Genomic DNA, 25556 nt, shown 5'->3' with positions numbered 1-25556 from the left:
AGTTTGGTTTGTCAGCGTGTATCTTGACCCCATCACTGCCATCCAATCTTGGCCATCTGTTAGGCATTCCAGAATATTCTTTTGATCAGTTTTTAAATTTGCATTTTGAACTTTGTCAAAATATATGTTATAGATTAGTCAGGAATGGAAGTCGCCAGTTTGAAACTAGTGCTTAATAGCTCGAGAGGCAGTTTTATGACTGGCTAATTTTGACGTCTTGTTCGTCTTCTCATTGGTAGGTGAAAGTTTGCGCAGATGTGACTTATAATGGGATGTCCTCAGATCTTTGTTTAGCAGTAGCGAGAACTAAGATCTGATTTTAATGAGACTGGCCTACTTCCTGCTTATTTGATACAATCCAGACCTTAAAACACATAGTCAGGTGACCCACACGGGTCACAATTAAAACCTTTAAACAATGACCAAAATATGCAACATTTTCTTGTCATGTTGAGATGTTTCCACCAAAACAACATCCTTCCTTGGAATCCAGCTTGTTTTGATTCAACACGTTTTCAGCCAGGAAACTCTGTAAGCAGCCATCAAACCAAAACCAAAATTTGATATATGACTTTTTATGAAAAATAAAAGTACAAATGTATCACATAATAACAAACCATGTAATGTCTCTAATGCTCCTTGACCACACTGCCTGTTGATGTACCCAGGCATCTGAACTAAGATTGTATTGGGAAGTCTCTGGCCATGCAAACATCTGGCTGGGTCTTCAACACTGCTGTCAACAATTCTCCAAGTGTCCCTAAGGTCATCATAGTCACTCATTCATATTTAAGAACCAGCACATCTGTTGACCACACATATACATGGTAGACTCCTGCATCAGTGATCAGGCTCATCCATTTCTTCATCTGGGGCACACTGCAATGAAGACAAGATGTTACCAACTACTGTAAGTATACGACATGGTTCCACATTGAGCCCCAGAAGCAGCTTCAACCTTCAACTTTCCACATGCTTGTCTGCAAATGTCAACATTAATGAAAACACTTGCAGCTATGCTTTGTTTGTTTGTTGTTTAATGCCGCACTTAGCAATATTCCAGCTGTGTGATAGCGGTCTGTAAATAATCGAGTCTGGACCAGACAATCAAGTGATTGACATCATGAGCATCAATCCCTGCAATTGGAATACGATAACATGCATCAACCAAGTCTGAGTCTGACCACTTATGACGGATCTTCACGGGTCAGCAGCTATGTGAGTGAATGAGTGTTCAGCAATATTCCAGCTATATTGCAGCCTGCAATTAATCTATTCATAACCAGACAAACCAGTGATTGAAATCATAAGCAGCTTCCACAGATATGATGCCACGCAATCTACCAAGTGTATCAGATTCACTGAGTCATCTCTTACAACAACCAAAGATTGCTGGGTACTTAAAGGGGGGGGGGGAGGGAAGAAAGAGAGAGAGAGTGAGGGAAGTTCTAAGCAACATAATAAACATTTGCCAATGCGCATGGGTATCGTGCTGGCAAAGTAAGAATCATATTCTGTTTGTTGGACTGGAACACGTGGGCAGATCCGGGCATGCCAAAGGGATGCAACTCTGCACTGCAAATTGCAGTGTCGTGGAGCACTTGGTCACATTTGCTTCAGGCAATAATGAAAAGAGGTAGTCTGTTAAAAACATGCCAAAGTCAAATTTCAAATCATTAAACTCACATAAAATTCTACAAAGCAGACTTGGTTGTCCTCATTCTTGATCATGTACTGTAGTGACAGGAAGCCCCTGTTGTCCGTTCTGATGGACACTCGAGTTGACTGAGCCAGAGCTTTCACTGTCGGCTTCAGCAGGGCTAACTTATACCTGCAACAAAGAAACATAGTCCAAATTAGCTTCCTCAGGCAAGAGAGTTAACTGACTATAAAAGTCCAGTTTCCACCCTTGCCGAACTAGGCTGGAATTCTGGAGTTACATTTTGGCGGGATTAACGAGTTTATGCATAGTCCAATCAAAATTGTGTGATGAACTAGACATCCAGTCAGTTCGTAAACAACATGGATTTCAATGAACAGATTTCAGTCAACTGCAGGATTTGCAAAGCATGAGTACTGCGAACTGGGTGTTCATAGATATTTTGCAAATCTTTTCATGTTTTTAATCAAGGTGCTCATGTGATTTGACACACCTCACAAGGTAAGATCCGTCAAGATATATATCTTGATTATCAATAAGTCAGTTAACGCCCTGGCCTTGGGAAGATGAGTCCAACCAAACACTCATGTTCACACTCAGGAATCAAATCCATCCACAGTTAATACACAGATTCCCTGAGTAGTTTGTGTATATAGAATATCAAATATCTCCCACCTAACATATTTAAAAAACTTGGATGTAGGTGAGGTGAAATATGATCCTGAATGTGCAGTAGGACTCTTGATGCGGTCACAGTCACACGATATCAACATTGCAATGAGCAGGTTCTTGACCTTGGTTTTGTTATGGAATGATATTTTCTTCTTTGAAATGAGACCCGTGAAGATCCGAGGTAGAATAGGTCTTCAGCAACCCATGCTTGCCAAAAAGGGTGACTATGCTTGTCGTAAGAGGCGACTAACAGGATCGGGTGGTCAGGCTCTCTGACTTGGTTGATGCATGTTATTGATCATTGCGTGGATCGATGCTCATGATGTCAATCTGGTCCAGACTGGATTATTTACAGACCGCCGTCATATAGCTGGAATATTGCTGAGTGCGGCATAAACAACAAACAAACAAACAAAATCAGTGAAAAGGGTCTTACGCCTGTCAATATGGTGATAAACAATATTACCACAGAAACCTCTAGGAACAACATCACCTTGAACGATAGCCTGTCATGCTGATAATTACCAATGCATGAACTTATTAGAACTGACACTGAATTTAAATTCAGTGCATATCTAAAAATTGAGGACAGAAATAGCACATCACCTCTTTAGAAAGAGATACAGTACATTGTGTGTCTTGGATTGATACAGACACCTGTGATCACAGCCCTAGTGTAACACTGCATGTGTGAAGTTCATTCTAGGGATTAGAGATTGCCAAAAAATAGGTACATTCTTGAGTGAGTTAGGTCTAATGCCTCTCTTAACAGTATAGTGGTTATATCACACCGTGTCAGCTTAATGTGGGAGAAAGCCCCAAGTGATGCAGGTCTTAAACGTTTACCTCTTTGGTGAAACCCACAAGCAAGGGTATGGTGCTGACCATCTTCCAAAAGCAAGGGAGTTAACTGACTATATAACCCCAGTTTATATTTTGGTCAATGCATAGTCCAATCAAAATCATGTAACAAAATCGACAAAATCGACATCTGTATTGTAAACTGCCACGCAGATTTCGGACGATCGCAGGATTAGCGAAACATATGTACCGTCAACTCTGAGTCAACAGACATTTTCCAAATCTTTTCATGTATTTAATCGAGGTGCCCACGTGATTTGATCAGATCATATCGACTGGGTGCTGCCATTTTGTTTCAAACAAATGCAAGTGATTTGAGAGGTGGAATCTGATTAGTCAGTAGAAGGGACATAACTCGTAATAGCGAATCATGGCGCTACGATCGGGGCAAGAAATTCCAGCCCAGTTTGGCAAGGGTGGAAACCTGACTCTTACACTTAGTTACAGTCAGCTAACTCCCTTGCTTCAGGAAGATGGGTGCTGACACACCTTGAAACATAATCTGGGTGAACCGGATTCGAACCCATGATCATAGGTTTTGGCATGCAGCACAGCAAATTGCAGCACCTAAGACTGGGCCACCTGTTCCCTGCTTTTTTTGGTGCTACAGCAATAATTATGTACCATCATGACTCTACACACAACATGACCAGATCTCACCTGTTGGTTTGAGTTTGCTGACACTGGAAGGATTCAACCATGTCTGAGTCTTTGGGAAAGGCTGACTGAAAATGAAACATCAGCTTACAAAAATGAATGATATCTAGTGGTGTCACAAATAAGACCAGGTCACATATTGAAATGTATCAATATTTGAGTTATGAAACATATGATATTTAGCTGTACTGGTTTTGTGTTAAATTCTCAACATTCCATGAGGTCCTACCAAAAAGAATTTGTTGCTATCAACTGTGTTAAAATTATCAATTATAACCAGTGATATCTCAATGGGCTAGCATTCTGAAGTCCAGACTAGTACAAGCAGTCACACACACACAGAGATAAATGCAGGTAACTAAATAAGTTAAATAATATTGAACATGACGTTAGACCCCATTACACCTGAGATCACCTCACTCACTTTTCCTGCACCTCATCAGCTGTATCGGCACTTGAACCAGCATCGGACTTCAGGCACCTGTTTCCCCCTTGGAATTCATATAACACATTCACCTTTTGCACACAAGGTGAATAGATAAATACATCTTCATTTAAATCTTGAAGAACTTACGTGAGTACTGCCAGCATTGCCGAAGGTCGACAGCTGAAAGTATGGCTGGTCTGGCGACATAAGGATCTGTAATACATCGCTGCTCATATCTAGCTCACTGAAAACCTCCTTCACACACTCCGACTGCAAGGACAATGGAATGTTGACATTCACTGTAACCTTGACCTTTTGACCCTTAAACTCAGGACAAAACGCTATCGGTAAGCTAAAGGAAAACATGTCTATGTAAAACACTAATAATGTTATAACCTTGAATGTCACCTTGTACTTGTAACCCAAAACATCCAGTAAGGCCAGAGCTTTCTTACGTTTGGTTTGCAGATTGTGATAGAGAAAAATTTGGTTGGGGGGTAGTAAATAATTCTGTTTTAGTTATAAAATATCCCTTGGGTTAATCTTACTGGTAAAGGGATCTTTACCATTGGCGGCATATGAAAACCTTGTCAATCTGATTTTATATATTTCTGAATTTTCGATTTCCAAGGTCAGCAGATGTGAAAACAGGGCAAAAGAATACAAGGCCTTACTTAATGACTGTCAATGACCTACTGATGGAATAATGTTTATCATCCACTTGTTTTGGGTCATACAAATGTTGACCTTAGGCTGGCCAATTCTTCCACCTTTCATAATAACCTCAACCAAATGACCTTGACTTGCCACTGACCTTTGACATAGTAGGATTCATGGAGATAGATACAAACATCAAGTTCCATGATACAGGGCTCGATCTAAAGAACTTAACTTAGTGTTCACCAGGTGCCTGTTGACATGGAAATCTAGTGGCACCAGACACAACCAGGTAAATTTATCAATTTGAAATGTGCAAATAATCTTGAAGTACCACGGTTTGACGTCAAGCTCCAGAAGGTATGATAAATTATACATAACACAGGGATTATTTATGTAGTGTGTTACATAAAGCTTAGATGTGTTGAATGTTTTCACAGACCCTTTAAAGTAAGGGTTGACACAAATTTGAAATGTGTTGACATGCACTTGGTGCATGTAGACATAAGCATAAGGATGCATGTTTTAATAATAGGTTGCACTTGTTCATGTCATATATAGCTAAATCAAGCCCTGTGATTATTCAGGTAGCAGAGGGAGTGAATAAAGTTACACACTGCCTTTAGCAATAGCCCAGCAATATCCTCGTGGCTGAATGAGCTGCACATCTGGTACCTCTGTCGGGAATCTCCCCGTTAGTCATGAGGAGAGAAAGCTTGAACCCGAACCACCATTAGTCCCTGCTAGTAGTGAGGCTTACACTACATACCTTCATTATGATCTTGTTGATGACATTTGTACTACAGAAATCAAAGTCCAGGACTTCATCCGGCTCCAGGGTCTTGATGCTGCAGTCGGTCAGAACACCCTCCTCCTCCAGGCTGGGAACATCCAATATAATATACATAATCAGACATAATAATAAAAACACGCAACACACATGATAGTAGTATAACCACAGTTGTTCAGCAATACAAATTGGCACTAGTCCTGTAGTCCTTGCCAAACTGCCCAATAGTTAAGGCATCATAAGGACTAGCAGACATTTGCCGTTGTTAAGGGTTTTGCTATATGTTGTCATCATAAGGACTAGTGAATTAAAACAGTTAGTTTCGCTTGTTACTCCCAGGAGCTTGCTTATAGCACCAAAGGTCACAGATGGACAAACGCCCTTTTTCACCCACTTGAATGGTAAAAGTTGAGGAACACCTTGAAATATTGGCATGAAGATTATAAGAACTAGCTTTCCTACTCTTGCCATTTTTTTAATTCTGACATGATGAGATACATAAGTATGGGTAAAATGATTGATACAGACTGATTTTTCAAACTTTGAATAAAAATCTCAGTATGAGTATCTCAGTCTGTGACTTCAGATGACTTTGTTATCTTATGTTTGTTCTGTTATGTATGAGAGCACTCCAGTAAACCACAGAAGATAGGCATTTATCATGACTTAAGATGATGTTTACTGGTTGAAGGGTAGAGCCCAAGGCCAAGGCGACAAAGTGATTGCCTGTCTTGTGCGCGATCGATCTGACGTCATTGTGGGATGTCATAATACACTCACATCAAACAGATATCACACTCACATCCCACCCATGAAGATGTGGGTTAGAATTGGTCTTCAGCAACCCATGCTTGTCGTAAGAGGTGACTAATGGGACTGGGTGGTCAGACACTATTATTTACAGACTGTCATGATATAGCTGGAATATTGCTGAGTGCAGCGTTAGACAGCAAACAAACAAACAAACAAACAAACATCACACTCACATGAGCACAAGGGGACAGCCATAGCCAGCGTAACACATCTTCAGGCTGGTCGTCACCCTGGGGATATTACTGCTGCCAAATATGGTCAGACATTCCTAGGAAAACAAACATAATATATTACATTCAAGGCTTAGGACAACACAACATTCAGGGTCATCTCAACCCATCATTAAACCCATGGTAGTCTGGTCCCTTAATCCAACAATGGAGGCAAGTCTGTTACCCCAGCCACAAGTCCCATGTTAATACTGTAAAAATTGAAATTAACGCGAGCGTGAATTAAATGCGAAAAATGCGAGTGGTATTTGCTCGCATTATTAAACACCGCATTTATATCAACAATAAGACATTTTGGATTGCAGAAATACCAACTCAGACAGACGCTGAAAACAAACAGCTATGTATTCGACATCAATGTTTATTGAGCAGCACTTGTTACAAGTATATAAACAATGTCATTCAAACACTAATTACATCTTGTGAATTGTCACTGCTGGGGTCAAGACAAAAGTTCTACTCATCATGTCATCACTGATCACACCTGCAAGTCCAGACAGATGCCACCCAACACAGTGTCTTTGCTCTTTGCGATTGTTTTAGCGAAGTACTCTACTCAGCGCTAATAAGCGGTGCTATTTGGTGTGTGATTGGATTAATGTAAGGTTGGATTAAGGTGAAGATTCTCCTGTAAACCTGACAGAGGACATTTTGTTTAGATATAAATCCACTGGTGCTTGAGAGAAAGGGGTGTCGCATTCATATTGAGTCGTATTTTTGGCTAGGAGCTAGCGGTCGCATTCTTTTGGAGACTCATTAATTTCACGTTTTACAGTATATTAAAGTTACAAACAAAATACACTGAACATGATGCCAAGAGACAATTTCAGGCTAGTAGACAATGGTAGACTCTAATGGCTGAGTATTTTGGCAGACACTGGAATGCATTACCATTAAGCACACTTTAACAAAATTTAGATTTAGATTTTCTAACGACATTTTTGGAAGATGAATTTTGGCAATGTTAATATCAAAACCATTTAATTGGTACATTCAGCTGTGCACAGAACAGCTAAAAGCCCTTTTTGTCAATTTCAAAACCAGAATCTAACATGAATTGATGATGTACACTTTTGTTAGGGTTAGCAACAAAACAGTAACAGTAATTTTGTTTATTCTTGCTGTGGTGTGGTATAGCTTTTTTGTCCACAAACTGCAGTATAAAATTGTATACTGTAAAGCTTTACTGGCAAAACATATGGCGAACTATAATTAGCATCGTTAGTCTAAATGTTTTACATTTTGTGAACTTTAGTATACTCAAAGGCAAATGTCACTGCGACATGGTTATTGTTCATGTATAAGGTGAGGTGAAATTGGGTTTAACTTCGCGTCCAAGACTATTGCACTTATATAGCGACATGCATGTACGTGTGTGTGTTTGTGTGGCTGCTTGTACTAGTCCAGACTGATGCCGATTTATAGTGCTAGCTCACTGAGATACCATGCCGCAGTTTAACATGAATACCCCACTCAGACACAGTATACTGACTCCGAGCCGACCAGTTCTCTTTTTAGCCCCTTAATGTCGAACACCAGGTAACAAAAAGTACCATCTTTTAACGTCTTTTGGTATAACACGGCCAGGAATCGAACCCCGGACCTCCCGCTCTCTGGGCGGACACTCTACCACCAGACCACGGAGGTGGTCTATCATTTTAAGGACTAGTGGACTAAAAATGTTAGTTTCTACCCCTGATACTGCTGCCACATGGCTGCTGCAGTCATGGATGGCTTACACAAATGGCTTAGCCCCTTTATGCTGAGTGCCACGCTCTACCACTAGACCACAGAGGCGGTTTGTTCACTTATAAACCATTATGAATTTGGCAAAATGTTTAGGTACTAACTCGAAGAAATGCAACCAAATAATTTTGCTTGCACTGCATGTTTGTATTTGCAAGAAAAAACAATATTCAGGAGAGACTGCTCAAAATGCTCTCAATAAAAGACCAGATATCCATTACCATATCATTGTCATTCTAAGCAATCTTCAGAAAAAAACTCCACTTTTGACTATTTGATGATATTTCACCAAATCATGCCCAAGTGAAAATGACAGATGGTGAAGAATGCTTGAATCTGGTATCTCACAGTGTAATGTTATACGTCAATTCAACGTGAACAGGGCACCTATGCCGATGTTATCAACAGAAGAACCACATCACAGACGATCCCCATAGTGGACACCTACTGGTGCCAACCCCTCACCAATACATATGGTTCAAACCACACATCTAGACACAGGTTCCAGACAGTAACTCTCACAGCCAGTACCAACCCTACATCTAAAGCATCTCTTTGACGCTCCCAGCAAGAAGTCCAATCAACAGCAGAACATCAAGACAATCTCATTAAAATCAGATCTAAGTTCTCGCTGCCGCTAAACAAAGATCTGAGAACATCCCATTACGGGTCAGAACGACCTTTTGCGAATTTTGACCAACCACTGAAATGACTAACAAGAAGTCAACATCAGCCAATTAGAAAGCAGCTTTCTCGAGCTTTACGGCACTCGATTCAACCTGGCGACTTCCATTACAGACTACGCTTGAAAAATATGTATACACAGTTCACGATTAAAATTTTGAAAACTGAACAAACGAACATTCCGGAATGTCTAATATATGGCTGAGATTGTATGGCAGGGCATCCCACGTACTGTGCAATGCCTCCTCCGTTCAAATGTTTATCCCACGGAAGCGATAGACGATATGGGCCATAACTGTCGTTCGGAATACACTGTGTTAACGTTTTCGATCTTGCATGATTAGAAAACACATTCCGACTGTCACTTTCATGATCTGGTAAGCCACGCTTTGATTGGTCGGATGAGGTGAAATGGGGTTTAACGTTGTGTCCAAGATTATTGCACTTATATAGCGACGTGCATGCATGCATGAATACCCCACTCAGACACAGAATACTGACTCTGAGCCGACCAGTCCTTGTTTTAGGCCCTTAATGCCGAGCACCAGACAGAGTAACAAGTACCATCTTTTAATGTCTTTTGGTATGACGCGGCCGGGAATCAAACCCCAGACCTTCCACTCTCCGGGCAGACGCTCTACAGTATTTATTAGACCATGGAGGCGGTCCCACAGTCCTTATCGCCTGCTATAACTTTACCTGTCTATTCACTTGTCACAATAAGCTTCAATTTCTTAAAATGAGAGCCTGAAGAGTTTAGTCAGGGCCTGCAGCTTCCAAAGTCTGTGGGTCCTCATTGCAGCCTACCAATGTTTTGTTTCAAACGTTTACTCCACCCATGGCAATCAAACTTTTGATGGATTCTATTTGTTTGTTTGTATTGTGTTTGTATAACTTTTGCCTTTGAGAATATTAACAAATTATTTGAATGACACATTTACAGTTTTATACATGCTATAGTTTCAACATGACTTTTGCACATCAGGCCATTGTTAAAAACATAATGATGAATGAATTATTCTGTCCAAGCAAACAGTTTTTATAACTTTCTATTTCTGTAAAACTCCATTATTATGGTTATACTTAATTGGATGTAAGGGTGAAGTAAAGTTGAATATTTCATACTTACTAATAATACTGTCAAATTTATCTTGAATGTTATTTGATCTTCTTTGATGGAGAATTCATGGAAGATTGCCTCTTGTATGAATGCATTGGCTTGAACACACTTCGCATCTTCCACTGTCACCTTCAGACCCATAGGACTGGCAAACACAGTGGCTGTCTGAAACAAACCAGAGATTTATCCAGATTTCTAGACTAAATGCTTCTGGCAGGCAAACATGAAAAAAACATGTTATTTTGTTCAAAATTGGGATTTCTTAAAGTTCTTATTTCCTTAAATTCAGACATAGGACAGTTTTAACAATATATTTTGAGATTGCATTCAAAATTAAGCATTAAAATCTCTTCTTATTTATTGGTCCCCTTATCAGTAAAATACAGGTTATTTCTACAAAACCCCAAAATTAGTTATTAGTTATATACTCTGACCCCGTGGAACCACAGCATTCATGGTATCGCGACATTTGTGATTTCCGGTAGTTTACAAGGGACACGCCTCTTAGCGGCTATCTATTAATGTAAAACAGTAACCACGTTACCAGGAAGTGCTCGTTTCGTAAACACTTTCAATTTCCTTGGAATGTTCCGTCTGCTTTAATGTAGGATATATTAACGAGTTGATACTTACTTCTGGCATCTTTTATATATTGCCTGACCCCCATCTATCAATGGACAATGATATAACACACAGTTTCCAAAGTAAACTTCTCTATCGACCTGTACAAAATCATTTGCATATTCATGGCGACTAATAAGATAATGGAAGTTACGTAGTCTGCACATTTTTCCCGCTCTGTGCCCAGAATCTATTAGGAGATCATAAGGGCCATAATGCCATACTTAGAAATACGTTCTTTACTAGTAGCCAAATGATAAAAACATACTAGAATACTGGCATACTAGAAGTGTTTTTTATATCTTTATTGTTAACTTTTAACATTTATCAATTTTTTTACAAATTATTGTCATCCAATTTTTTCAACAAATATCTTAAAATATAAGGGTGAAATCATACACCAATATTCCGATGCATCGCAATACCTGACCCACGATACGATATACGATAGACGTAGGCCCATTTATCGATACGCCACGATATGGAACGCAAATCTCAGCGTTTCCTCGCTATCGCGCCTTTCAATAAACCGCTAACTTGGTTAAAGCGTAACGTACTTACATTTTTAATAAGCTCAGGTTTTACACTGACAGATGTTTTTCCCCATCTCAAAAAAACATTATCAGCTAATCACTGCAAGCACATAACAGCGGAAATACAAGTCAGCAAACTGAACTGAAGTAAGCAATTCAATACCATTATTATACTATCTTGATATTAAAACGTGTTCATTGTATATCTGGACTTGTGTTTGTAATATATTTTATTAAATTTATTCAAAATTTCATTTAATATTGTTTTCATTAAGTTAGGTGAAATTGTGTGTGAAGAGATACAGCAACCACAGGCAGATTACCGCTTTTGACGCATTGAAACAAACTTTAGTTTCTAGAGAATGGATACAAATATTAAAAATGCCATACTTTGACTCGTTAAAAGTCATATTTGTGGCAATTTGGCTAATATATGTCAACATAACGTTTTCGCATACACACATGTTGCGCGTGAAGTCCCTGCGGCGTCTGGTCAAATTGTTCCATACGTAAAAATATCCTGCGACAGCAATCACCAGTGCCAAAATGCTACCCTTGTGGTTCTTATAACTTGAAATATATATATAGTAAAAGCTGCAACTAAAGTAACACGATATTGGAATATATTATTCCTGATAAAACAATAATTGCACATACAATTTCTTCGACCACTGCATCAAAATTCTTTGAAGTTGTATCACTGGTGAAGTACATGAATTATTTTCTGGTGTTTGAACTTTGAATTGTTTTGAAGGAAAGTTAGGGAAAGTTCCACTTTGAAGCTTAACAACTTTAGTATTTTATTATTATAAAATAATTTTGACTGTTCCTAAATCATGAAAGGTTCAATCTTGACATGCTTAAGTCTTGTTTTTTTTATCATTGCGTATCGAGATACGTATCGTATCGTGACCAGAATATCGAGATGCCCATCGTATCGTGACCTTCCTGTATCATTGCAGCCCTATTAAAATATCATTTCTGATATTTTGTTGTTGATTTTTTAAAATATTTTTTTCTTACTTTTCGGTAAATATGCATTGAATACCTATTACTGATAACACATTCAGAATTTTACTTGTGTTGTCTTTGCACTTGTCTGGACGAATCATTGAAGTCTGGCATCGTCATACTTAGTGGTTGGTAGAATTATGTCCTGTTTTTTGTCCAATTCAGACCTCAATACACAACTTTTCACTGTTCCGCGATATGATGGAGTTCTCAAACTAAGCGCGAGGCCTGGGTTTTACTCGGCACTACTAATGTAAATAATGAACTTTTATCAGTAAAATGTGCATAGTTAGATAAAATAAATGACATCTGATATAGAGCACACCAATAATCATAAAGGTTAGTGAGTGCATTTTGTTTCGTTTAGCGTACATAACAAGTACTGCGATACCCCAAGGTTGCAGGCTACATATTAACAGGAATTGGGAAACTTTTAATTCTACTTGGGGAATTGTTAATGACATTTGCTGCAGACTTGGAGCTGTATATTGGCCTCTGACAAGGCCTAGACAACTTCCTGCAAACACACTATATGTTTGATGAAGGACAAAATCAGGGATTTTTCTAGGAAAGTAGGATCAATAAGAAATACATTTTGTGAGAAAAGAACAATCTTTTCAGAATAGGGATTTTCATAAAGTTCTTATTTTCTTAATTTCAGAGGTACATGTATATTAACATTCCAATAAAATGAAGCATTAAAGGCTCTTCCCCTTTTGTCTTCTCATCAGTGAAATACAAAGCACCTTGATCCAAGCCTACATTAACATCAATTGGGAAATGTTTAATTTCCATTTAGGTTGACGTGAGCGGACATAAGATGCTCTATCCACTCCGCTACAGAGGCAGTTGCCAAGAGAGGAATTTTCAATGAGACCTGGGTCAACTATATGTGACATAAAACCATTCAAACATTAATATTTAGATCCTAATACTTAGCACTGAATATAGCAGGTCAATAACTATCACTTCTCGTTTCTGACATACTTCTTTGAAGTTTATCGCTTTCAGTATACTGGAAACATTCCTGGCATTGTCAACTTTTGCGACAAGAATGTTCTGGTTGTCATCATCTCCTTGTTGTGTCGATAGACTCATTGTTGGTTGCTAATTTTGTGATAACATCAGGACGAAATGACAAGTTCTAATATCTGTTTTGTTTTTACCGCCATCTTGTAGTATTCCGAAAGGGAGGTAATTGCGTGGCGAACATATTTACCATCCTGTAAGAATTAATGTCATTGGTCCAAGTATCATAATCCATATCCATGTTTATAAAAGGTAAATATGAAGATATCTGCTGTTGGTTGAGATATCCACTTAAGATTTTCACCTTATCCTACACCCTCTCGTTAATATCGTCATTTCCAATCATAAACCAACTTTTGAGTTGGAGTGGAAACCGTTTAAGACCAATTCCGCAATTTTGATATTTATGAACAGACTGGGTTCCTGTCTACGTAAGCTAAATCCCTAAGCAGTGGAACTAGTTTAGGGCCCCGGCTGCGCAAATGGCGCGAGAACCAGCAATGGTATGTATGCAGAAGTCAAAATAAAAGTCAGTGTCTTATCTTATACATCTAAACGGTCACAGGTGCATCATCTACTCATGACCTTACATTCGCTACGTTATAGCACGACGCGGTTAATTAGAAACTGTAAATCAATAGCTAGCAACAACTGTTTTGATTGGCATTTAGGACGTTGGTGGGTAAATCAGAAAACAAAACGGATAATAACTTCAGGTTTATTGCATATGTTATCAAGCTAGTGGGATTACAACCAAGTAACTATGGGTATATATATATAGAGAGAGAGAAACTACAACCAAGTAACTATGGGTATATATATATAGAGAGAGAGAAACTACAACCAAGTAACTATGGGTATATATATAGAGAGAGAGAAACTACAACCAAGTAACTATGGGTATATATATAGAGAGAGAGAGAAACTACAACCAAGTAACTATGGGTATATATATATATAGAGAGAGAAACTACAACCAAGTAACTATGGGTATATATATAGAGAGAGAGAGAAACTACAACCAAGTAACTATGGGTATATATATATAGAGAGAGAGAAACTACAACCAAGTAACTATGGGTATATATATAGAGAGAGAGAGAAACTACAACCAAGTAACTATGGGTATATATATATAGAGAGAGAAACTACAACCAAGTAACTATGGGTATATATATATAGAGAGAAACTACAACCAAGTAACTATGGGTATATATATAGAGAGAGAAACTACAACCAAGTCATACATATAAATGATATTTTGTGATAAGCAGCAGATTAACAATAACAACAGGTAGGCCAACAGATAACAATTAGATCTATGTACATTACATGCAATAAAAGGTATATATCATTAGATGAAGCCAGATGTACAGAAAGAATACCAAATGGCACACCGGTAATGAAGCCAGATATTCAGTGAGGATTAAGAAGTTAGAAAAGCTGATTGGATGCTAATTAAATTCTTGAACAAACTGATAGGGTACTAATTAAAAGAGTTTTGCTTGATTAGATCTTCATAGGCAGACGGGATGCAATACTCTTCATCTCTGTTGATGCAAGGTTTGTGATTGTGGATTTCTATGGCTTCTGAGAGTTTTCTCTTTGTGACGTCCTGAGGATTTGGACTTATGTCAAACTGGATTTCATGGCTGGGGAACGTTTTCTGGTGGTCTGATTTGCTGTCTGCTTTGGCTGTTGTTTTTATGTTCTTTGATGCATGGACCTACTGGGTGGGAGATTTCACCAATCTACGAGTCACCAAAGTCACAATAAATCTTATAGATCACTCCTTTCCCTGAAGTAAACATTCATCAGCTGTTCAATGTCACGTTAGCCTGGTTCATTGTTGTCAGTACCATTACACTTGCGTCACCTTCCACATTACAAAATATTGTGATACACTTTAAACCTCCAATACACATCCCTATAATTTACACATAAACCCCTACTGATGAGTGTCTGTGCAACCTCTTACTTTCAGAAGAGAAAACAGCCTGGACAAAGATCTTCTAAAGGAAGGAAATGTGCTCCTTTGAGTGGTCGGTCACAGAAGAATTGCATGGATGTGGAGGTTCCTGGTGGTGATGATCAGTTTTTGTGTAAGCCATCAATGACTACACCTGCTATGTGGCTGCGGTATCAGGGGTACAAACTAACATTTTTCCACTAGTCCTTACAATGATAACATATAGTCAAACCCTTAAAAATGGCACATTTCTACTCATCCTTAAGATACCTTAACTAATGGGCAGTTTGGCAAGGACTACAGGACTAGTGCCAATTTCTAATGCTGGTACCGTATAAACCGTGTCTCTGTACTGCAATGTCTATTAGGATCAGGGATCTATTAGGAAAACAAAATGGGACAGTATACGGCCTTGTGTAGCGCCAAGAGATATGTTATTTTGCTGCTGGGCTGTTATTCAACATCTGTTTGTCCCCATGCCTCAGTACATGTATTACATACCTTGGTTATGTGATAAAAAATGTATGGTGATTCATCTTGATTTAATTTGCATGATATTCTCTGCATCCTGGTTGAAAAGAGGTTGTTTTAATTAGTTTGTGTTGAACTCACATGAATAGTTAATTTAAACATATTCTTATAGAATTTTGCAATCAGATTAAGCATTATGTTTCATGATATGCAGTTAGGTAAACTAAGATGAGTCTTCTCAGGCCAGGTTGATGGAAAATATCTTTGGCATGACTTTTTGTATAAATACAATGCGATGGCCTCTGTGGTTGCCTGCCTGGAGAGCGGAAGGTTGGTAGTTCAATCACCTGACCTAAATACCAAAAGATGTCAGAGATGGAACCCTTGTTACCCAGCATTAAGGGAAGAGAAGTAGGAATGGTTGGCTAGGAGCCAGTAAACTGTCACTCCCTGCTGTATTCCGTGATTTTGGTTGCAGAATATTTTGCAGAAATGCCCACTCAGTGCAGAAATGTACTTATCTTGCAGAAAATTACATTTTTGTGTGCAGTATTTTGTGTTAATCTGATGCAGAATGTGAGTTGAAAGCTGGTTTTAAACAGGTAAATGGATATTTATTTCGCTTTGAAGTGAAGTTGACTTTTGTATTATTGCTAACCAGAAATTCATTAGTATATGTTAACACTAGTGATCTCCAGATTCACTTCAATAAGCTATTCTATCTGTGGGTAAGTTTATCATAAAAATGCCTGCCTCAAGTCAAACTGGTGCAAAAACTAAGAAATTCATGGAAACTAAGCTTGAAAGTTTGCAGAATTGTGCCACTGTGCAGAATTATCAAGATTTGGTTGCAGTATTTACAAAAAATGACTGCAGAATTTTGTTTTCTTGGCCGTGGAATAATAGCGGGGAGTGTACTGAGTCAGAGTGTTGTATTCATTTTAATTGCGGGATGGTTTCTCAGTGGGTCTGAGTAGGATAGTGCTATAGAGCCAGGGTAAGTTTTAAATAGTACAGGCAGCTACACACACACATGCATGCATGCATATGTTGCAATGTACAGGCAATAATTTTGAATGCGATATTAAACTCCATTTCACCTCCTTCACCATGAATTTATGCTGGGTAAGCATATTGTGTAGAACTTAAAAGTCTCGACTTTGTATGATATTGATATTGAAACAATATTGGAATGCAAATTATGTTATACAAAGTTTAATAACTCAATTTTCAGTGAATGTCAGTGTCAGGTTGTAAGATATTACAATCCACATATTCATGATCACAATGGTATGCCTGCATACTAATTATTTAATAATTCATAGTGATGAAGAAATTGATTAATGTGTCTATTTGTACATCAGATTGTGAGGACTGCCACAAAGAGTATGATGGGGACTGTTCAGTACATGGACCTCTTCTCATGGTCACAGACACAAAGGTATACAGTCAAATACACAAGACATTGTTATGTGAACCTCGCTTGCAAAGAAAGTAACTGGATTACAGAGGTTTATGACCCGTGAAGATCCGGGGTAGAATAGGTCTTCAGCAACCCATGCCTGCTGTAAAAGACGACTATGCTTGTCGTAAAAGGCGACTAACAGGATTGGGTGGTCAGGCTCGCTGTCTTGGTTGATGCATGTCATCGTATTGTAATTGCGTGGATTGATGCTTATGATATCAATCATTGGATTGTCTGGTCCAGAGTCCATTATTAACAGACCGTCGTCATATAGGTGGAATGTTGCTGAGTGCGGCGCTAAACAACAAATAAACCAAAAAAAAAGTATTTGAACGTTGGCATACCAGAAATGACATTTAAATTGGATGACAATGTCTACATGTATGGCAGTGTGAGCATGATGAGGTAATCTTTTGGTTTGTACATTTCAGAAAATAATGGAAATTATTTGGCAATCATTTAGAGAGATGATACTGCTGGTAGATTAACCTCACTAAATTGGATATGTAAAGTGTGGGTAACCTAACTCTTGAAAACACAGAAGGCTTATTTTCAGTCTACCATGACAAAATTAGAAGCAAACCCTTTGGTATCAGCATAGGTACTCCATGACATGTGATTTGAGGTTGTTATGTCAAGTGTTTTGAGTGGATTGTCAATCTGAATTTAAAGACCAATAGTAGCCATTTAACAAAGGTTGGTGCATGGTATATGCACAAACACTGTTTTAACATCAAATTGAAATTTAGACAGTTATAAACATACAGACATGCTCCTAATGAATTCTAAAGCATTTACAATGACTTCTCAATTATGGGATCATTTTAGGAAAAACGAGGAAGAGTAGGCAGGGCATGGAAGACATTGCCTGTTGGTCTGGAGATTGAAGAATCCGGTATCCCAGGCGCTGGTCTTGGAGTTTGGGCATCTCAGGACTTTGTTGCACGCACCTGCTTTGGGCCGTATGAAGGAAATATCATCCAGAATAAAAACGTTGTTCATGGATCAGGATACACTTGGCAAGTAGGTGTCGTACATGGCATCATGGTTATGTCTATGGAAAATATCAACATGCAGCTGAATTTAAAGCAAAGTGCCTTTCAGCTCACAGGTGAAAAACTATTTCTTTGGAATGTTTAGTAAGAGTTTGGAAGATGCTGACTAAAACTTCATGTTGTTCAGGTATACTTTGACACAGAGGATCGGGGACGGGTTATTATTGAAACACAATTTTTTAGTTTAATAGACCATGGAAACATTGATCATGCTAGTTGTGTTATATTTTTAAATATGCATATTATTTGTTTGGGTCAAAGAAACAAAACATGATTTTGATGACATATAATTTAGAAATGTGGTAGTTAGGCTTCCAATTTTTCAAAAATATTGCTCCTGTGTTGGAAAACTACTGTAAAATTAGCAGTGTTTGCAAGGGCCTATCCAGGCAGGGTCTGCAACATACTACATTTGGTTTTCAAAAAGGGTGGGGGGTGGCTGGATACGCCCATGGTTTGGCGAATATATATTATTATATTTGCCTGATTTGTTTCGTCACAAACAGGGAGTACCACAGTACCACTACAAAGAGAGTTTTGTCTGTGCCCTTGGAATTAGGATCTGTTGAGTATTAATGGGAACTACATTGTTATCCTTAAACCATTATTCCAATAATTTGATCTCTAATATAGCAAATATTCACAAAAACATTCAAGTGACTTCATTTAATATCTCTTTCAAGACCATGAATACTGCTATAGTTTGTAGGGAAAACCTGACAAATGACACCTAAAAGAATGTAATGTTTGCCCACGGAGGTTAGATATAAATAGGGATTGGGTGACCTGGCAAGGTTAGACATTTAGAAAAATGGTTTGCGAAGATCTAGAAGCACACTATGTCTCATCTCAGTGTCCCCGTTGGGTTTTGAAACCGCAGGTCCTAGTGGACTGGCAGCTCTAAAAATTACCAGTCCCCTCTAAGTTTGGTAAGTCCCAACTTTCAACAAATAAATGCAGTGACGTCATCTCTGAAGTAACTTAGTTAGATCTACACGTCATTCACACAAAGTTCAGTCACAATGTCTCGGGTTTTTGGGTTGTTGTTTTTTGTATTTCGAGACTAAGTCACTACAAATATATATTTAACCTCAAAGCAAAGCGAAATGTTATCTCCTTGCACACAAAATAGAAAAACAGGAAACCCTGATGGTAACAGACAAACTGACTGTTCGAAAAATATACATATCTGAATATCACTAATGTTTTGTTCAACAACAAAGATGTATAAGGTACTTTATTTGCCGGTCCACAGGGACTGGCAGTCACATGAATTACCGGTCCAAGCCTAATTCTACCGGTAAACGGGAACACTGCATCTGTAAAGTACACAACAGACTTTGTCCAAACTATCTCTGTGATTGATCATATGATAATGTGGGATCAACCATATGGTATGACCCATGAAATGCTGTAATTTATTAGTGTTTGACACTAGATTTAAATATCCTAAAACTCTTTCGATCAGCTATCAAAATAGGGAATAATTTATCACTACCTCTCAGGAACAGGAATTCCATGTCTACATTTGAACCAATCTCTTTAAAATCAGATCTAAGTTCTCGCTGTTGCTAAACAAAGATCTTAGATAGAGGGTATGCACACAAGTAAAGTGCACATGTTGTTTTGATGACAAATCATAACATTTGATGAAATCATACTGCATAAAAAATGGGCCTAGTTGCCCGAATAACTATAAAACTTTAAATAATCATCACAGTCAAGACTGAGATAAAGGCATAGGAAGACTTAAAATGCATGTGGACCATTAGTAGATATTGTATGAGAGCTTTATTACTTTATTACATTTTATTTTGTAATTATATCTACTGCCACATAATGGTATATAGATAGCTAGTCAGTAGATACAAATATACTCACAGCTTTAGTTACTTGTGTGTTAACATTACTATACCACTGTAGTTTGAGTAACATGCGCACCCAGGTATAATGCACATCTGCCTCGAGGGGATTCCGTTTTTTTTGGCAAAAAAGATTTTTCAAGTATTATGTGCTGGAAAGAATTACACTGTACCCCTTCAGCAAATTCAGGTTAATGAACAGGTGATTAGAAACTTGGTCAATACATGTTTAAAATTTGAGATAAAAAATCACCAGACATGTTGATTTACCGTTTAAATTGTATTTTCTGTTCTGCGTTGTTTCACATACAGAGTTTAAGATTACCATGTATTTTTTCTCATAAACTAAGCCAGAAACAGCAATCAGATGTACACATGTTTTCTTGGAATCTACCGGTGAATGAGTTAAAACTTACCGAATGACATAACTTTAAAGAATTTTGATGCAATGATCGGAAAAAATTATATCTGAAACTATTATTTTATCAGGAATAATATATTCCAATATCATGTTATTTTAGTTGCAGCTTTTACTATATATATTTGAAATAATAAAAACCATAAAGCATAGCACTTCGGTCCAGATGATCGCTAATGACAGATATATTTTATTTTTCCTCATCTGTCACCGTCGAGGCTTGTGATCACGAGAACTATATGTTGACATAGAATCTTCAAACTACAACAAATATGACTTTTAACAAGTCAAAGTATGGCATTTATGATATATGTATCCATTCTCTGTCAACTAAAGTTTCTTTGAAGGCGTCAATAGCGGTAATCTGACAGTATGTGATGTACATACTAGTGAGTAGTGAGTAGTGCGATATACCGATCACTTCACACACGATTTCACCGAAATTAATTTAAACAATATGGAAAGAAATTTTGAATAAAATTAACATTTGATTAATGAAATAACTTACAAACATAAGTCCAATATATGGTGAACACTTATAACCAGACAGTGTAATTACAAGGCTATATTGTGTACTCCAGTACTGATTTGTTGACATTTATTTCTGGTGTTACGTGCTCACGGTAATGTCTTTGCATTGGGGAAAAAAACCATCAAAACACACCCCCTTCCACACAGCTGTGGGGTTGTTTTTTTTTAAAGAAGCACGCACTATACTCAAGAAAATACGGTACACAAAAGAAGTTAGGGACCACCGAATTTGAACTGGCAATATTCCCCCCTAATTGCTAAAGATGAAAATACTTACAATCTCATTTAAATCAGACCTTAGTTCTCGCTATGCTAAACAAAGATCTGAGGACATCCCATTATGGGTCACGTCAGACCTTCCGAACAACAATTAGGGGTTTTATTATTATATCCATACAATCTAGGCCATCTATAAGCCATTCCAGAATGTTTTTAATCGAGAATACGTCAAAATATGTTTCGAAGCGTAGTCGCCAGTTTGAAACTAGTGTCGTAAAGCTCAAGAAAGCTGCCTTCTGATTGGCTAATGACGATTTCTTGTCAGTCATTTCATTGGTCGGTCAAAATTCGCGAAAGGTTGTTCTGACGTGACCCGTAATGGGATGTCCTCAGATCTTTGTTTAGCAGTAGCGAAAACTAAGATCTGATTTTGATGAGATTGAAATACTTATGGAATATCAACAATCCTCTTATGTGTAGCACTGACTATGGATGCCACAGACAGAAAGTACTTAACCCTGTGATGTGTAGGATAATGTAATTGGTAATGTAATTCCTTTCATTCAGATATGTGCAGATGGACAACCTTCCCACTTTGTAGATGGCCAACACTGCAACACAGCCAACTGGATGCGATATGTCAACTGTGCTCGAACAGAGGAAGAACAGAATCTGACAGCATTTCAATACAATGGACATATCTACTACAGAGCATACAAGAAGATTGATTTTGGTTCTGAGCTGCTTGTTTGGTATGGACACAAGTATGCAAGAGACCTTGGTATCGAGAGACAACTAAAATTACCTAAAGGTTATTTAAAAGGTAAAGCAATAAAGAGTTTACTCGTTATGCTTGGTGTCGTGGGGTCAATTTTCTAAACTGTTCGAATTCAATCAGAGCATTTAAGACCTGTGTTTACACATTTATTGTATTTTTTTTTCTTTTCACAGAAGTGTAAACTCATTATGCTCACCATTAAAAAAAGACTTAAATGATGGATGTTCATGATGGCAATGTCAATGATAAAAATAACTTCTTTAAGCTAAACAACTCCATGGAACTCTATCCCTTGTTAATGATAAAAGTGTTGCATTAAATAATATGCCCTTTAGATGAGGTTACGTGGGGTTTAATCATGCTGCAGTTTAACATGGATAGCCAGAGAGGCGACTAATGGGATCGGGTGGTCATGTTTGCTGACTTGGTTGATGCATGTCATCTTATCCCAATTGTGTAGATCGATGCTCATGATGTCAATCACTTGATTGTATGGTCCAGATTTAATTATTTACAGACCGCTGTCACACAGCTGGAATATTGCTGAGTGCGGCATTAAACAACAAACAAACAAATTTGTGGTAAACATGTATAGCCTCTGACTTTCAGTTCCTCCTTCACGTGAAGCTGACATGCTTTGATATAACTGAAGACCTGTTCAGTGCAATGTCAAATCCACATCACCAACTCATCATTATCCAGTTAGCAGATCAAACCATCTTGGGTGTTTCATAGATCTGCATTGGAGCCCTCGTTACTTGTCTTCTCATCGGGGGCGGTGGGGTGGCTTGTGGTAAAAGCATTCGCTCGTCACCTCAAAGACCCGGGTACGATGTGTGAAGCCCAGTTCCCCCACCATGATATTGCTGGAATATTGCTGAAAGTCGCATAAAACCATATTTACTCACTCACTGTCTTCCCGTGGGCATTCAAGGGCAGGATCAGCACTAACCCCTGCTTCCAGAAGAGACGTCTATAATATGGTTAAGATTGGCAGATATGTATCCATTCTAATGGCATGGGTGTTGCTCAGTTTATCAACCTGGCCAAGACTTCATTAATACCGACTGCAGTGTAAAACAACACAACAAGTTTGACTTTCGAATTCTGAATTTCTTTTCCAGGAATGTACCCATGTGACAGTTGTGACCTGGGGTTCTCATCTTTGGTGTTCCTGTGGAAACATCTGAAGAAGATACACGGAGGAAAACTGACAGCTCAGTTGAGGTTCATAGTGAACACTCAAGGCTACTGCATTCGTGACTTGATTAAACGCCTAGAAAGCCTGGCACTAGAAAACAACCACCTCCCTTTGAAAGACCCAAACCGTGGAGTTGAGGAAGCAGTGATAAGAAGTGATCCCAAGAGAGACAACATTCAGTGTGAGAGTGGAGGCCAGCTCTATCAATGTTGTAAGTGTGGGGAAGTTTTAGAAACATCAAGCGACCAGAGAAGTGGCATCCAGTGTCCCTGTGGGGTGAAGCATCATCAGTGCAGCCAGTGTGGGAGAGTGTTTACGAGAGTCAGCAGCCTGCGGCGACACATGATACGTCACACCGGAGTCAAACCCTATCAATGTGATGACTGTGGGAAAGAATTTACGAGAGCAGGCACCTTGCAGACACACATCCAGGGTCACAATGGAGTTCGGCCTTATGAATGTAGGAAGTGTGGGAAAACCTTTGCACGTTCGCAGAACCTGCACAATCACATGAGATGTCACAACGGAGTCAAGCCTTACCTGTGTAGTAAGTGTGGGAAAACATTTTCACAATCAGGGGACCTGCGGAAACACATGAGATGTCACAGTGGAGACAAGCCTTATCCTTGTCGTGAATGTGAGAAAGCATTCACATCGTCAGGTAACTTGGATGCTCACATGCGGTGTCACACTGGAGTGAAGCCTTATAAGTGTACGGAGTGTGGGAAAGCCTTTACACAATCAGGGAACCTGCAGACACATATGAAATGTCACCATGGGTACGGCGGAGACACGAGTGCGACAAGCGTCGAGTCCCACCAGTGTAGTGTGTGTGGGTTAACCGTTAAAACATCAGGCAGCCTGCGGACGCACATGATGCGTCACAGAGGTGAAAGGCCTTATGAGTGTGCTGTGTGTGATAGGGCCTTCACAGAATCAGGTACTTTGAGTAGACATATGAGGTGCCATAGTGGCGCCAAGCCATATAAGTGTAGTCAATGTGGAATGACATTTACACAATCTGGTAGTCGACAGAGACACATGAAAATTCACAGTAGAGTCGAGCCGTATCAGAGTAGTACATGTGAGACAGTTACCCAATCAAATCAACAGCAGAGGGCCAAAAGGAGGACCAATAAGGACAAGCCTAGTCTGAGTCAAGAGTCTGGGAAAGCATTCACAGAATCAGCTGGTCTCAATACTCGAGTGAAAAGACATGTTATGGCTAAGCCTTATCAGTGTGGTGTGTGCTTGAAATCATTTACAAAGTCAAGTGTCCTGCAGGAACATGTGACTTGTCACAGTGGAGTTAAGTCATATCAATGTGGTAAGTGTGGGAAAGCCTTCACAGGGATTGGACTCCTTAAGAAACACCTGCTATGTCACAGGCGTCTGTAGTATTCTAATGTAATCACTTCTAACAACCTGGGTTTTTCTAGGGTTTCACCAAAGTAGAAAATATATTGACTTTCCACTGACATGAGGGGTCATAATTTGGTGTGCAGAGTTGTGGCCCTTGTGCAAGCCAGGAACCTATGATAGAGAGTTAATGGATGTCATTGTCCACTTCATTATTCAGAGGAACATGGGTGAATATCTCACTTGGGACACAAAACACTGCCTACAGTTGAAAAATAACAGAATGTTTCCGTATTTTATACAAGTTGCAAGAACATTGCTTGCTATCAAATTCTTCCTATTGTGTAGTTAGCAGAGCTGGATATAAAAGAATTTGTATGTATGCTAGATTTAATAGATGGTTGTGGTATCCTGAATTCAATTACATGAACATGAACAATTACATGGACCAAAAGAGCCCCCATAATAGAAATTATTACTTAAAATAGAATCTGAATTGCGTAGATCGATGCTCGTGATGTCACTCACTGGATAGTCTGGTCCAGACTCCATTATTTACAGACTGCGGTCATATAGCTGGAATATTGCTGAGTGTGGTGTTAAACAACAGGCCAAACAAAAACATCAACTTATGATCTTGATAATAATAGTATATGTTCAGTAAGGTATGAGGTTTTATCATCCAAAACTGGCTCCCACAGGAGATATCGCTTAGGT

The 25556-nt window shown here is 38.7% G+C and overlaps 2 protein-coding genes across 3 annotated transcripts; one reads left to right on the top strand and one right to left on the bottom strand.

The window, feature by feature from the left end:
• Positions 1-559: 559 nt before the first annotated feature.
• Positions 560-13664, bottom strand: LOC124134997 (cell cycle checkpoint protein RAD1-like). Of its 2 annotated transcripts, XM_046500146.2 has the most exons (9): positions 13470-13605; positions 12550-12730; positions 10327-10482; positions 6711-6805; positions 5704-5815; positions 4425-4547; positions 3854-3918; positions 1687-1831; positions 560-879 (listed from the first exon to the last, which is right to left on the bottom strand). In XM_046500146.2, exons 3-9 carry the CDS (start codon positions 10456-10458, stop codon positions 841-843), a joined length of 711 nt encoding a protein of 236 aa, XP_046356102.2. In that variant the 5' UTR covers positions 10459-10482; positions 12550-12730; positions 13470-13605; the 3' UTR covers positions 560-840. The 2 variants fall into 2 exon arrangements, with proteins under 2 accessions (XP_046356102.2, XP_046356101.2); XM_046500145.2 differs by lacking the exon at positions 12550-12730 and having other exon boundaries at positions 13470-13664.
• A 239-nt stretch (positions 13665-13903) lies between these two features.
• Positions 13904-25233, top strand: LOC124134996 (zinc finger protein 883-like). Its single transcript, XM_046500144.2, has 6 exons — positions 13904-14014; positions 15496-15613; positions 17316-17392; positions 18245-18439; positions 22069-22324; positions 23404-25233. The coding sequence occupies exons 1-6, from the start codon at positions 13994-13996 to the stop codon at positions 24876-24878; spliced, it is 2142 nt and encodes a 713-aa protein (XP_046356100.2). The 5' UTR covers positions 13904-13993; the 3' UTR covers positions 24879-25233.
• Positions 25234-25556: the final 323 nt, after the last annotated feature.

This window comes from Haliotis rufescens, unplaced genomic scaffold (genome assembly GCF_023055435.1).
Source record: "Haliotis rufescens isolate VD_foot unplaced genomic scaffold, xgHalRufe1.0.p SCAF_15, whole genome shotgun sequence".
NCBI lineage: Eukaryota > Metazoa > Mollusca > Gastropoda > Lepetellida > Haliotidae > Haliotis > Haliotis rufescens.
This window is presented reverse-complemented; position numbering and strand designations above follow the sequence as displayed.